Here is a 15687-nt window from a genome sequence, read left to right on the forward strand (position 1 = left end):
TGACAAGCGATGATTCCGGCTTGGCACGCCTGCTACGTCGGCAAAGAGCGTTTCCACCAAGCGGAACATGGTGTACTCCTGGCAAGCATATCGCTACGCGTTGTTATTTAATCCAAATTCGATATTGCCCGCTCTTTTTATTTCCCCGTTTTATTTTCCTATAGAATAAAATTTATTAGAGTTTTCCGACAAATGTAACCGGTAGATGTCATACGTAGATAATACTAATAGCCGACAGTATACGCGGATACGTTCCTTCGTTGCGAACCGCTGAGTGTTACTAGAGATCTTGGAAGCCAAGTTTCTCGATCAAACGTACTTTTACATATTTTTAGTTACTGATAGACCGCGAATGATATACATACGTAGGTAGAAAACAAATTTCAAACGCTTCCTAAAACCAGAGACAAATATTCGCCAGAGACTCTGCGAAACGAAAGCCTAATTACGCATCACTGATATCCAGATGAATTCCTTATTCATCGTCCAATTAACGCGTCTCGTTGCTCTCCTTCGAATCTCAAATTTCACGAGGCTCCTCGCTAATCCCTTTTACGCCCACTGGTGTCCAGTGCACGTGTCCGCTCGAAAGGTGTACGAGGTGAACGACCAGACGAATATCAGGGCACCTCTCCCGCGGTTATGTCGGCCCTGTCGCGATGTGTGACTCGAAGCACTTGGACGACTAACCCTTTCCTTCGGACGAAGTCGCGCCGCCATTCTCATATGTGAATACGGTCTGATTCGTCGTCGGATCGACGACGGCATCTCCTTACCGCGATTTCTTTTCCGGTTCGTAAAAGTCTTGGCCGCGTCGCCGTCTATCAGGAGCGACGGACGCATCGGCGACACGCACGTTTTTCTCGCGGAACGATAGGAAAGTTCGGTTTTCCCGCTCCACTTATGCTCCTCTGATAGCACCGGAAGCCGCCGATTGATTGGAAACCCCACGAGGTATTCCACCTGATCACCGAACCACCGAGACGCGCCTATGGCGTCCTGGTGTCGAAAAAAGTGGAATCACCTTTTTTTCTTCTTTTTTTTTTTTTTTTTCTTGACGCCGTAGCGTTGTTTATGCAATGTAACGTGCTCGTGCGAAAACGTGTACGCGGTTCGATCATAATTACGGCCGATCGTCGCGTGGGACGAATTATGCAAACGCTTTGATCGATCGATCGCTGGTGCTTCGATAAGTAGGCAGTGACGGTTGTCGGAGATTAGTCGAACTGTTTGATTCTTATCGAATCGTTAAACTCGTTCGCAAGTTAGGATTAAAGCGTCGGTGATTATGCCAAGTTGTTTCGTTCGTTCGGTATAACGGCTTTCGAATGGTTCGATGTATTCGTGTCAAGTCGATGGAGTACCGAGGCGGTACAGAGATTATATCGGGTTTGGAGAGAAGTGCTTTTTGATTTAGGTAAAGCGTAATTTCCTTTGACGTTATAGAATGAGGTACAAAGGGAGTTAATCAAAGTGTATAACGGGCTATAACGATATTTCGCGAACAAAGAGAAATTGAGAAAGTTGCTAGGGATACATAGGGCGATAGGTGGTAGTAACATCTTCCCCTATACGTTTGGCGAACAAAGGGGATGCAAACGTTATTTCTATTTTCCTTCGGAGATCGCTTGCGCTTCGTTTTATACGAGCAATTAGTAACTGAAAAATCCTGAAATACGTAAAAATATAAATAATAGAAATTGGTATTGTTATTAGACAGACGTATAGTAATTATAATAAATAGTATCGAAAGTTTATTCGACGTTATGAAATTCCGGGTTGGAAGAACTTCACTTCGTGCTACTGGAAACAAAAGAGAAGGAGAGAGAATCGGTGAAACGGTTCGACCAATCGACGCGGTGACGAAAGTTTGGCCAGAATTAGCGACTGTTCGCGGTCGTAAAAGGGGAAGTAAATGCCGATTGACCTCCTCGCCTCTCTGAGGGCCGGATAGAGTTTCTATGAATGTTCCGTCACCGCCCACAACCCGTTCTCGTTTCTCGGCGCGTACGTCTCCTACGATTTCCGGCGAATGCGTGGAACGAACAATCTGAACCTGTCCGATCGCCACGAATTTCCATCTGACGGACAACGACCGAAGAGAGAACACGCGGAATGCGCAAGATTCTCCGCCGTTATAGCTTCCTGATCGCTGTCACCGCATCGCTTTTTATCCGAACTCGTTCGAGCGAAACGATGGAATTAGAATCCCCTTTTAAAGCATGGAACCCGCGACCAATTCATTCGCCCCTCCACCTAAAATCACAAACACGACGTATAATTTGTCGTTAGAACCATACATTTGTAGCATAAAGCCTACATACGCTTGTTTCACGCAGAAAGCTTATCGCGGATGGCAGTATAATATATGGATACAGTTCGATATTTATAGATATACGGTATCGTGGTATCGGGGGAAAACTCTGAGTAATTAAAAAGGTCTACTTGACCATGGGACATGTGCGGGCCAGGTATACCGGAGCCAGGGTATAAAAGGTAGCCTTGAGTTGCCAGAGAGCTTTTAGCGTTGTCAGGGTTGACGAAGAGTGTCGTCAGCGTTGTCAAGGAGTGTGACCGGTGTGGAAGAGGTTGTAACACGGTACTCTGAAAGCGAGTTACGAAAAATTGTAACAAATTGCGATCTCCTCCTACAACGCAATATTCTTGTAACACGGTTTAGATACAACACGGAACAAATTAACCATTTTATAGGAGGATTTACCGTAGTACGAGGTTCGGTCAGACGTTGAACGAATTGCGTGTGCCACGTTTGCACGCTGTCGCTTATCAAATACGCGTATCTTAAAAGACAATCCACCCCACGTGATGCTCCATTTATCGTTTTTTTTTTTTTTTTTTTTTTTTCGGTAGATAACGCAACGAGCGAGGAAGCAGTTCCGTCTTTCGGTAGTAAAACAAGGTTTTATCCATCGAGGGCGCAAAACCTACCGAAACGCTGCATAAATAGCAACGTATAGGTTCGATCATTCGGAAGGAGTTAAAGTTCCGTGAAATTGCGACCGGTTAAAAGGACGGTGTTCGGTGGACAACGTTCCTTCAACAGCACCGAGGAAGTAGAACAACTCGTGTGCGATTGGCTTCTGATTCAGCCCTTCGCTTTCTACCGGTATAAAAAAATTACCAATCTAGTGACGAAGGATAAAACAGAGCGAAACATACGTGGAAAGGTAATTCGATTGTTTGTTTTCTCTTTTTCTTCTTAATTTACTGAAATATAAAGTTACGAACAAAATTCGATTTATCTTTGGCCGAGCCTCGTACACGTAATACAGTATCCTGAAATGTGCCAGAGTATAAATACGTCTAGAGATTTCTCAAAGAGTAAATAGCTGATTAGAAATCAAGTTCAAGACGGAGAAAAAGAAAAGCATCGAGGTTCGATGGATAGATGGCGGGAATTATCATATAGCAAGGAGGCACTGTCATACGCAAATGTGACGGATCGATGGTGACAAGCGATGTTCCGAACATGCTGTCCTGTTACAGCACCCCGACATTCTTTTGTTCTCTACGAATTGCTGGTTTTCCTTCGCCATCGAACGGATTTCTACGTCTCATATTACCCTGTCTCGTAGAGGAGTCGATCCATTATTCTCAGCTTTCTTGGTTCGTTCCAAGACACACCACTTTCGACCCGTTTGCGTCGTGTTCGGACGAGACGCTTCTCCACGTTGCTTTTTGCGCTTATGTTCGATGAAATGGAAACGTTAAAGTCGCTCGCGCTGATTATACACCGTTACCATTCAGTGGTAACACGATGGTGACACTGAGCGAATGCCGCTGAGCGAATACGTAATATCGATCGTGGTTGGGTAAGTCGGCGAATAGAAACGTTTGTTCGTACATACGTGAAAATGGTTTCTTGTCTCGTTTGTTCCTTTCGAATGTTAACTCCACCGTGATCATTCATTCCTTGCACCTGGTTTCTGCAAATTACTCGCCGTTTATAGAGTCCTGGTACTTAACGGTGTTCGGCTGTCATCATTACTGGTGATTGATTCGACGACGATCGTAGCAGGATATTATGGCAATTTTCGCGTTGAGTAAGAAAGCTTAACGTATCTTATGCAAGTACTTACATACTTTTCGTCGTTCCGCGTATTCTACGATTATTGTTGTATATTGCCATCGTTTTTGCGTCATCTTTCCATCGACATCTTGTCTTCTTGCTCAAGCTTCTTCGTTAAACCAGTATTATCAATCATAATGGCAGAGTACCGAAGAAACATCAACTCGACAGCTGTTCGTAAAGCACTTGCGTCTCCTCTAAACTCGAAACATTTTGCTTTCGTTTTCGATTACGTCGTACTAAAAACGGTCAGAAATTCGACGAAGCGCGCTTATTGCGTTCTTCTCGTCCGATTTTCGTACGAAATGCCCGATTTTAAAGAGGATACGTTTACATATGTAAATAACCGTGTACCGTAATAATAGGTGCCGCGTTAAGAGGTGCTGCTGTGTTGTTCAAGTCCGCGTTGACCCGCGAGTCTCTGCACGTCATGATCTTCTGTTCTCGAAGAACGCTTAATCCTCCTCCATTTTACAGCCACATTCCTCGCTTTAGCGCCTCGTTCCCGGCTACTAGGACGGCAGATACGGAGGTCGCGGACCTCGTAAATTATGCTCGCTTGTCGCACGGACAGAGACGAATAGACACGAGCGTCAACAGGCGAGCATAACGCGAAACCCGTCGACTATATTCCAGCAGGGCAACCTTCTGGTGCCCTGAAAGGCGGCAGCGTTCGTCGGCATTGACGTTTGTCGTCGATTTCATACACGCTCGCCGGACACCTGTCCGCCCGTGTGCACGCACGTTCCCTCGATTCACCTGTCGTGGCATGTTCGACGTGGTTTTGTTTTTATAGTGCGAGCACACGCACTATTAGGAGAGTATGAAGCCGTATATAGCGGCCAATAAGTCGGAAGAATGACGGACGAGCCCCACCCTGCCGCGAGGTAAATTCAATTTGTCCCGGCTGAAGAAAGATAAATCGCGCAGATGTCAACGGTATTAGGGCGGCATGAGCTTGTTGGAGGTCAGTCAACCGCGTTTTAATTCCGAGTCGAGCGACGACGCTTCGACTTCCTGGTTGCGCTTGGTAGCGTTTATCAGGCGAATTCGAGGGAAGGTTAGGAGGAAGCGTAACGCGGTAATGAGCAGATGGCCAGTGGAACGGCATAGAGGCAAACGAAGCAAGTAGGTTGTTCTTGCAAACTGGGTCGGGACAGTAACGCGGCTTTTTCGAGAGTTTACTTTCAAACAACGACGGTTATTGCTATCGGTGTTTTAAACAATTTGCAATTGATCGATCGCCAAGAGGAAATTGTTTATCTTTATCTAATATAGGAAAAGCAACGACCGCGTATCTCGTGGAACGATCCGATACGAGGATACCTACTCGTTGCTATTATTACTGCGATGCTCTGACAAATATCGTATTGTATATAACGAAGCACGTATGACTACGAACGAATCAACTGACCTTTGAATTTAATTAAAAAATTGGAACAATAAAAGACGTTCGATTTAAACGAATATCACAAAGTGTGCCGATACTTAACGTCCAAATACGTATTCGTATAGATCGCAACAGAACCCGTATTCTTATTCTACTTACGATTGGAGAGCATCTTACTCGGAAATAACAAAACCTTAGAAACCCATGGTTCCCTAATACCGTTGACACCTGCGCGAGTTGTCTTGTTTCCCTACCAGGCGAACGCGTTTTACGACGCGTTTTACGTCCTTTTGGTCAATGTCACACCAGGCCGCAGTTCCTGTGCGGGACACCGTTTCTCGCCGACTTTGGTGTCTCCATGATTTCCTGATTCCACGATATTCCAAACAGTGAGAAAAAAAATTGGCTCAGCGATTTTCACCACATTTGTTCCCGTACTTAACGCACGCAGTCTTCGTTCTGTACGAAAATTATTTCATTGCACAGGCGTATGTTGTTCCTATTAAACAATCAAATTTTTCATTGAAATTAAGTTCCATAGTCTGGAATTTTACGGTACCTCGACGATAAAATACGATAACTTTACAAATCGTTGCTCTCGCTATTTTTAAATATAATTATTAAAATTTCGTTTAATCGTGGATATCTGTAAGTAACGGAACTATCGTTATCGTTAAATAAATGTAACGTAAATATCGCGACGTTAAATATAATTGAACACCGCGTATTCGGTTTATGTACGTGTACAGAAGGAAATATCGATCATGGAAAATGATATGTTAATGCGCGTGACCAATCGCGTTGTCAGGCGAGTGCCATCGGTTCATGGTTTCCTGGTCGAAGCTTCCGGAAGTCGGTAGAAAAAAAATTCTGGCCGGATCGAAGTTAAACGAGCCCTCCATCCCCTCTACGCTAATAATCAGGCGGAAGTAAATCACCCTCCGTTATAGAAACGAAGCTGACTCTCCATCAACGTTCTCTTTCTCCGCTGAGCGCGCGCAATTATCCTTTCAAACGCGTTTCAAACGCGTTTCAAAAACCGCTCATAGGAAATGGAAAGACGTTAGAAATTATTTATCGATTTGTTTCACTTAATTCGCTTAATTTGTTGATATTTTTAAACGAAACAGATTTAGATTTTCCATTATATGTATATTATATTTTACATTCATTTTGATATCGTACAAATTTTCGTTAATTAATCTTTTTCGCCGGCTTTCAGAATTTTAATTAGAATTTTAATTAGAATTAGAATAACGTATAAACGCATTCAAAGAAACGGAATTTAGGTGGAGATTCGTGCGATCAGCTAAACGCTATCTTTGAATTTTGTACGTTTCACGGGTATTTCATTAATCTCATACGTATTTGTACCGTAACTAAGTTTGTAACGATTATGCTTGCAAGTTCGAAGATGTGAAAAGATCCGAAGGCTAGTTTAGTGTTTTACGTTATAACGAGTCAAACACAAACTTTGGAAGCAGGAACGTATAAAACGAAGACGAGGATCTGGCCGAAAATTGAATGGGACGCCGTCGGAGGACAAGGAAGCCCTTTTATGGGAAAACGAGAACCGTTGGTCCCTAAAGGGCATACGCCTACGCACTTTTACTAGGAAACCATGAGGAAAGGACTGGTTGTGTCTCATCTCGCCGTGGCCCTTTGAGAATCCTGCAAAAGGACTCGATCCGCGACAACTTTCCTCGTCGTAAGACGTAATACGTAAGACAGATACAGACAAATATTATGGATAGTAAGAAAAAGAAGAAGATACTTGTATGTTTTACAGTCAGGGCTCCGCTACGACTGATTTTCATCTTTTTCCTGAGCTTTGAGAAATTCTTTGACGGAAAACCTTGTAAATGATCGATTACAGGTTGCAGTCAACCATCCCGCAACTCAACGAACTGGCGGCGAACGACCACGACAACGAGATTTTAAAACACGCCAACGGATACGATAAACGCTTAAATACCAGAAACGATCATCCGCAGAGACAAATTAACGTATCGCGTGTTTGACAAAAATATAAAATCGGACGATAAAACTTTTTCTCAATCGTTCGAAGGTAAATGGCCGGAATGTAAGGTGCCGGAATTATCTAATTATTATTGCGCTATCGATTATTATAATCGATCGTTGTATTACCAATTTTACGAGCGAACTACGGCCACCTAACAACGTAACAATTCAAAGAATTAATAGAAAGTTTTTATCAATAAAAAGGTAATATTGACGTAAGAATCGATATAAATTTTAATAAAGTCTGTATTCGCGTGCCAGTTAGAAGGGATGCTCGGACAATTATGGCGTTCCATGGCTGGACGAGGACACCGATGCAAAGGCATGTTCTCCTAGTCGGTGTCACCAGTCGACTTCCCTTTGGTATTCGGACGACAATTTCGATAAAGGGCGCGTACGATGTAATGGTCGTGAAATTAGGCGGAATTATTTAACCCTTTGGGGACGTTTCACAAAGGGCCGAGTTCACAGGATGTTAGAAGACGACGACAAGTCTTTTAGGGACCCTGACCGTGGTCACTGTCACGTGATCTCCACCAAAAGGGCCACAGAGCAATGGCCGTGGTCCAAAACATGGCGCTGCACCAACAATCATCGAAATTCTACGATTTTTTAACTATTTACGATCAAACGTGTAGACCCCGGACAGTCCATATTGAACAGAAATTTATATTTTTATAAAAACTAGTAAAGAAGCAGGATCCAAATAGAAATTTGTTTCGACGATTAAAAAATAAGAACGATTTACTACGTGTTGGAGATTTTCTGTGTTTCTACGTATTACGTGCATCGTACGAATTTTTTCAGCCCTAAATTTCGCATCAAAAATTCCACTTTTTTTTTATATCCTGATATCGTTTTACGTCATGTTGTTTGATCGATCGGTTTTGTCGCTGTACGACAACCGCTTCGGACATAAATCTTTCGCAGTTGGTAATCGATATTAATTACATGGTTTACGCGATATATATGAATTGTTAGTTTGATAGGAAAAAGTTCAATTTACAATTTAGCGATGTTCGGGAGATTCGCTACGACTAAATTCGTATTTGTCGCGTTGTGTCGTTACATGTTCAAGACGGTATACGTGAAACGCTCTACGCGACACTGAACGGACACGTGTCGGTATCGAGAACAGGGCTTTATGAACACACGGAGGACTCAAAGTGAATTTAAGGGAGTAACTTAAACTTCCTGGAGAACGACGATCGATAGTTGAGCGGATAACGCAGATCTTGCCCAACTTTTGTACTTTTAATCGAATTACGAATTCTTCTAATTTTATATCTATTATTTTTATTCGTTCTTTGTTCAAATAGCAATTGAAATATTTTCATATCGTTACACGTACACGTATTGCTTGCGAGTGAATTTAACAAATTGGAAACTAGCGTTTCTTAGCTATTAGGTAAAGGTAGGGTGTTAAAAGTATTTGCAGTAGGACAAGGGTACGAGATTTACCAAATTTGACACACGAACGAAAGATTATTACGGTCGAATTACAATATTGTCGAATTCCATAAAATATATTAAGTTTCATATAAAAATCAAACAAGGGATAAATTAACATACTTCTTCTGTATGCGATCACGCTTCGTTTCCCTACCTTTATAATATTCCCTATCTTTTATTCTTGATCTTTTCCTGGTCTCTGTCTCAAGCTTATCTACGTAAAAATGAAAACAACTTTGGTAGAGTTTACGACACGATTTATTACGATGAACGTTCGTCAGCGTATCAGCAGACAATATGTTACAATAAAAACCATAGGTCAAGGTGTTATCTGAAATTTTCTACTCTTTTGATAACGTTCCTTCGTCGAATTCGTCACGTACGTACAAAAATCGACAGAGGGTTTGATCGATAGTGTCGATAAAATTCTGAGAATTGGGGATACGCGTCGATTTTCAACTACCTAGCTGCGAAATGTTATCTCGTCCAATCTAGCGAAACGTTGGTAATCATTTTCCTATACATCCAGATTGTTGGAACGATCGAATAAATTCTAAGAGTGTTTCCGATAAACGTATACGAATATTGGCTTATGGACCAAAAGAAAATTTACTTTCTAAAACGGTGTGCGCACTTTCGTTCATGTCCTGCAGGCATATCCTGTCACGAATACTCGCGTAAACGAATGGGGATCCGATAGGGCGATGTAACAGGGTAACAGGGGTTAGAAGGAGCGTTCCAAGGGTCCTGAAGGCCCCTTCGTCTCAGAACCAAGCGTATTCGACTCTCAGCCATGTTTTCTTCGATCTATACGCGTATACTCGCGCGTTTTCGTTGACGCACCAAGGATATCCAAATCTGTTTCTGACACGTGTCCGTACAGACACATATTTTACACATTTATTTTATACATTTATATAATATTCGATAAAAAAAAAAAAAAAAGTGCGTGAGATTAGATAGAACGAGGTAATTTAGAAAGTTTATTTTTATAGTAGGAAACGATATAACAAGAGCTTAGTCGTGTTTATCGATTAAATAAGAAACAACGAGCGTTTGTCAATTTCATTCGATATCTTATCGCGCATAGTTTGGTTTAAACTCGGCACGGTCTCTATCTGACCGTGGTAAAATAAAAGAAACCCGATAAAAACGCAGGAATCAAACGATGGACGGTAAAAAGATCGTTATGTAATTGATAAATGGCAAAAATGCAATCAGAAACACCGTGCAACTCCTTTTAACGCAACCTTCTCTACGTCTAACAACCTGAACCATCCGTTTCGAACGCCGTTATCCCCCGTCCTTCATCCCTCGCGAAAGCACCCCTATAGAAAAGGTAGTGATTGAAATTTTCTGACAACCCCGACACAAGCGTCATTCACAGGTTTCGTAGCAATCACGATGCAACCCTCGTACGATTCGCTTACCAAGCTCTCATGAACGTACAGAAAGTTCGCCGCGATACTTAGGGTGGTTTCGCAACATCCCTCGAGCAAATACGAGAAACATCTGTGGGGTGTCGAGTTTTAGGAACGTATAAGAGCGTAGAAGGTTGCTGTTTTTACACAGGGGTTGCGCAATGGGGGATGTTAGACGCATCGGTTTCAACTTACCAGGGGCAATTGCTCGAAAGGAACCCCTATCGATCCATGACGTTGCTCCAGCCACGTGTTTATCGATCGCTCGCCACCTTCATTCACTGGTTTCCCTAGAAGCCTTTTCAATGGTTCCTGATGGTATTCTCGCATCGTGCCAGAGAGAATTTTTGTTTCGCAGCTGTTCGACCACGTTTCGCTCTATCGTTCAACTTATCGACTCTTAGGTGGCTCGTTGGAGTTTCCGGATAAAGTATCCGGCCGTGCTTGCCCTGCGGCAAGATATCGTAATCTTTTAGCGACAAGAGCGCATCGTTCGAAGCAGTTCCGACATCGCGAAGCTGCACAAGCCGCCGCCGAATCGACGCAAATTGCTAGGACTCGCCTTTCGTCGGTCTTGATTAGCCGCGAAATAGAAGAGCGGGCGATTCAGCGGTTTGCGTTTTGTTCCACAAAATCTCAGCGAGGAAAGAGTCGTTTGTTTACGATCCGTAAACCAACCAAACTGTCACGTACGTCTGGAAGTCTATATCAAAACCTTGCGGACTTACGTAACATATCGAGGCGTAATTTAACAAAGTTGGAAAAATAAGGCACCTGTGCTTCGAAGAAAGCAGAACTTCGATCGTTATTTATTGCTTACATCAAGAGCATCGAATAAAAATAATGAATAAATTATCGACGCTGATTATTTTCTCCTCCGATTATTTATGAAATACGTTGATGTACATGCAGGTACAAATATGTACGCGTTAAATCATAATCTTGGAGAGTTTTGCTAAAACGTTCCTGGAAACACATTCACGAACCACGAACAATAAGCCAACCCTCTTCCAACGGATTAAGCGAGTAGAGTGGCTTGTCCGGTTCCGCGAGGAAGCTCCCTCGTGTTCGGTCCAAGACTTTGTTAGATCAAGTTAACCGAGGAGAGCAGATCAGCGAGACATCGAGAAAGAGAGAGAGTGGGGCGCGATAAAGCGGGGCTGTACACATTTTTCAGTGATTAGTGCGCGTTGCTTGCTCGAACGGCCAACTCGTCTTCGTTCTTCCGTTACACGAGTCGATTGTCCGTGACTTTGAACCCTCGAACGGACCAGTTAGTCGCTCTCGACTTTGAACTAAATTCTTAAACGATTCCTAATCGAGAGCCTCGCGCCGATTTCGTCGTTGTTGTGATTTCTCAAGGTAAGAGAAAGTATCGCTACTTGTAAAGTAAAAATTCATTTCCTTTAGAAATTTGAACGATCGCAATATCCGATTTTAATTTTGTTCGTATTTGTGACGTCATACCAACTATACTATAATTATCAATCTATTCCGTATTCCGACGTATTCCGTGAATACAGGTTACGGTTTCGCAAAAGATACGATCGTCGTAAACGTTTCGTATCGAGAAAAACCGAACGTTCCTGTTTCTAAGGATCGAAATTGTTACGGAGCGGTAATATTTATTTATGCGTGCTTGCTACTCTTGCTACTCTGATTTCAGAGAACGTCGTCGGTATTTTACAAGAAATCGGCAATACTGCATGTTCGATACGGAAAATCGGTACTGGAAAAAATCAGTGACGTCGATGAACTCGATTGGAGCGAGTTTGCCTAAGAAGATCAAGGTCACGTTTGATTAGAACCATAAATCAAAAAGCATCGTTAATTAATGCGAGAACAATTTGTATCGAAAGACTTCGATATCAACGGGAAGGAAATTTTATTTTCTAACAAATTATCGTTTCCGGCCGATGGCCACCTATCGCCATTTTGCGTCAATCGATTTTTCGTCGAATACCATTGCTGGCACGTAATTCTATATACGGTTGATACATATAATACACGTAAGAAATAGTTGCACGTATCAGCTGGGAAGATCGGATACACCGGAAGAGGAGTTGCTTAGTTCCAGAAGAGAGACTTGGTTCTGTTCAATGAGAAAATTTTCATTCCCTTGCATTTCGTTTTCGGGAATTTAAAGGATCGTGTTTAGAATTTCGCCAACTTCGTTTCGCTTCGTTCGTTTCGAGTTTGATGCGAGGATTTACGAATTGTTAAGTTTGTGCGGTGTAATTCGACGATCTCTCTCAAGTAGAATCGAAATAAGATCGCGAGACGTTGGAATCGCTGTAAATATCTGGTAACATGAAGAAAGAAGAGGAAGAACATGTATGGGAAAATGTCTAGCGACGACTGTGCGACAAAGTGTTGGGACTCGAACTCGCGTTAAGCATCGATAAGTAAAATTGCTCGTAGATAGGCAGTGATTTGAATCGTGTGCTCGAGTTTATTGTTATGTAGAATTGCGTGACTATACAAAATGTCGTTTGTGAACGGGACGATGATGTTACTCGCGTACACCGCGAACATGATCGCCACGTTACCTGAAAAAGTGGGTACCGAGCTTGGTGAGAATACTATGGACAACACGAACGTAACGACGACCACGTTATCACCGGAGGAACGAGAAAACCAATTTGATTTCGACGATCGTGAGTACATTGGAATTTTTCTTTATTAACGTCGAGTTTTTGTATTATTTTGAAAAAGGGAAAGCGTCGGTTTGCGAAATCTCGACGATAATGAGCTCATCTCTAAAAACGGTAAATAATTCTCGCGAAGATGAAACTTGTCGAAATTATCATCCCTCGCATTAATATGTCTCGTCACGTGATTTGTCTGGATCTTTTACGTCAGTAGATATCCAGAACGCGATATAATTACTCATAGGAGACGTAAACTTTGCAACAAAATAATCTATCGACGTCTCGATCTGTTAACTTTTCCCAATCACTTTCTATTTTTATCGTTTCCTTTAAAATTATTACGAATTTCTGCTCGTCCGTTAGTCTGCCTTGGCAATTATCTTTCTACGATGTAGCTAATTTTCTAGAACATCGACATACACGTGAAATTCGTCTTTTAACCTGTGTCTTTGCTAGCTTTACCGTTTACATCGTTTTAACACCGCTTTAACATCGAATCTTTAAAAGGCCAAGTACGAAGAAAGTTGTTCGAAGAACGACAAAACTTGGGATTTTGTGATTTGCTGATTCGCGAAATAGACTTTTTATACGACCTGATAAAATAATATCAGGTAAAGGTAGAAATTTTACAATTTCGCGCAAATCGATAAAAACACGAGAGACTTTGCCGTGGCAGCGCGGTGTCGCTATCGATGCGAGAGAATTTACAGTAGGAAGAACAATTTTCCAAAAATATCATTTGTCACTGGCAATCGATACGAGTTAAAAATATTCCAACATAATCGAACATACTTTCGATCGAAAGCGACGTGCCTATTGTCGTAACTGTATGCGTTGCGCATACTGCATACTGTATACGTATGTATACGCGCTAATCGTTAATCCAGTTCGAAGACAAAACAGTGGCGAAGCCTTCGAGGAACTGATAGCGCGCACAGATAACGAGTTAACACTCGGAGATAACCTCTGACAATGTTGCTAAACATTGATCTATTATAAATGACGTCATTACTCTTGTCTCGCACGGACAGATATGTAAATAGTCACGGCCATGTTTCTAATAGATAAAGGAATGGGAAATTTGGCTTTTCGATGTTTGATATTAGTGCTATATTAGATAAGGGTCAATTTCAAACTCGATACTCCAATTTTACTCTAATTTTAGCTACGAAACTTTTAGCTACGAAATCTTTTAAAAAGATCTTTTTAAAAGATTTCGTAGCGTCTTAAGAAAGCGTTAAAGGCGAAATTGAGAAGAAGACAATTTCTTCGTGCTTTGCTTCTTTTTTTTTTTTTTTTTTTTTATTAAGAATCTTATATGTACTTTTTAACGTTAAAGAATCGACGCGTTTCAAAAGCTTTCCCTTGTATTCGTTTCCTTTGTTTCTCGATAGAATGGTACATGTGGCGATGTTTCGACCCGTACGGCTGCTTTTACATCGGTTCGCCATGGTCCGGAGAGAACAGACCAGTCTCTACGTTTCCGGCTCGGCCGGACAGCATAAATCCACGTTACATGCTTTACACTCGAGATAATAAGGCAGAACCACGCGAACTAAAAATCGACAAGTACGAAACTATTCGCGGAGCGCACCTTAAAAACGATAGGAATCTTTATTTGATCGTTCATGGTTTTCTCGACAACGGCGACAAAACATGGGTTTTGGTAAGTACTCGATTAAATAGGTTTTCCTCGTTTCAAGTTCTAGCGAGTCTATCGATATCTCCGTGTATCCATATTTTCCGTACGAACGAACGATCCAAATGTTTCACTTTGAAAGTCAAAGTTTATTTGAAAAAATAATATCGTATGTTGTTCGCCGTACTTTCTTTAAAAACGTACTTTCAGCCTCGCTAAAAGACTCGCGTTGTTCGCTCGTTACGATCAATTTTGTCTACAGAGAACGATGGAGGAATTATTGACCAAGGAAGACGGCAACGTGGTGATCGTGAATTGGATCGGTGGAGCGGGTCCACCGTACACGCAAGCTGTGGCCAACACAAGATTGGTAGGTGCGATGACGGCTCGTTTGGCTTATCAGTTGATCGAAGTTGGACGAGTGGATTCCACGAAGATACACTGCATAGGGCATAGTCTTGGTGCGCATACTTGCGGCTATATCGGATATACTTTAAGGCAGACGTACGATCATAAACTTGGAAGGATCACTGGTAAGTCGAAAACTCGTAAACCGTTGGACTGCCGATTCTTTTTTCTGCCATTGCGAACGACGAAATCCGGCGACTAATCTGCACGAAGCTTGAGAAAATCCACCCTTACGCTTTCCTTAATTTCGTTGAAAATTTCCATCTTGCCGAAATAATCTCGCCTAATACTTTCGGAAAACAAACGGTTTAACGTTACGAAACGTAACTGGTAAATCTCTCTCTCTCTCCCTCTCTCGTCACATTGTCTTCGCTGATAACTACATAGGTGCAGTTGATGCGACGTTAAGACCTATATACATATTATATACGTATATACGTAAAAGCTGCGAGCCATCGAGGTAGCATAAAAAGCGCGTATCGCCGAACTGCGTGGAATCGAAGGCGTTTGTCCGTCTCGCGCGATGTCTCCCTTTTTACGCGATTTCCACGCCTGTTCCGGTACGCTACGATCAATCGAGTGGAATAAAATTAGCCCCACCAACGGTGAGGAAC

General features: G+C 42.2%; 2 protein-coding genes across 3 annotated transcripts in view; one reads left to right on the top strand and one right to left on the bottom strand.

Annotated features, from left to right (window-relative positions):
• LOC126925566 (uncharacterized) overlaps window positions 1-15687 on the bottom strand; it is a 45793-nt gene that overhangs the window by 11751 nt on the left and 18355 nt on the right. The window lies entirely within an intron of this gene.
• LOC126925553 (pancreatic triacylglycerol lipase-like) overlaps window positions 1-15687 on the top strand; it is a 30870-nt gene that overhangs the window by 11657 nt on the left and 3526 nt on the right. The window contains exons 1-4 of one of the 2 annotated variants that reach the window (XM_050741228.1): window positions 10552-11737; window positions 12042-13032; window positions 14421-14692; window positions 14928-15198. In XM_050741228.1, coding sequence (XP_050597185.1) covers window positions 12861-13032; window positions 14421-14692; window positions 14928-15198 — 715 coding nt within the window. In that variant the 5' untranslated portion in view covers window positions 10552-11737; window positions 12042-12860. Of the gene's footprint in view, window positions 1-10551; window positions 11738-12041; window positions 13033-14420; window positions 14693-14927; window positions 15199-15687 lie in introns of those variants that run through there. The other variant, XM_050741229.1, reaches the window with a different exon arrangement.

This window comes from Bombus affinis, chromosome 16 (assembly GCF_024516045.1).
Source record: "Bombus affinis isolate iyBomAffi1 chromosome 16, iyBomAffi1.2, whole genome shotgun sequence".
Classification (NCBI taxonomy): domain Eukaryota; kingdom Metazoa; phylum Arthropoda; class Insecta; order Hymenoptera; family Apidae; genus Bombus; species Bombus affinis.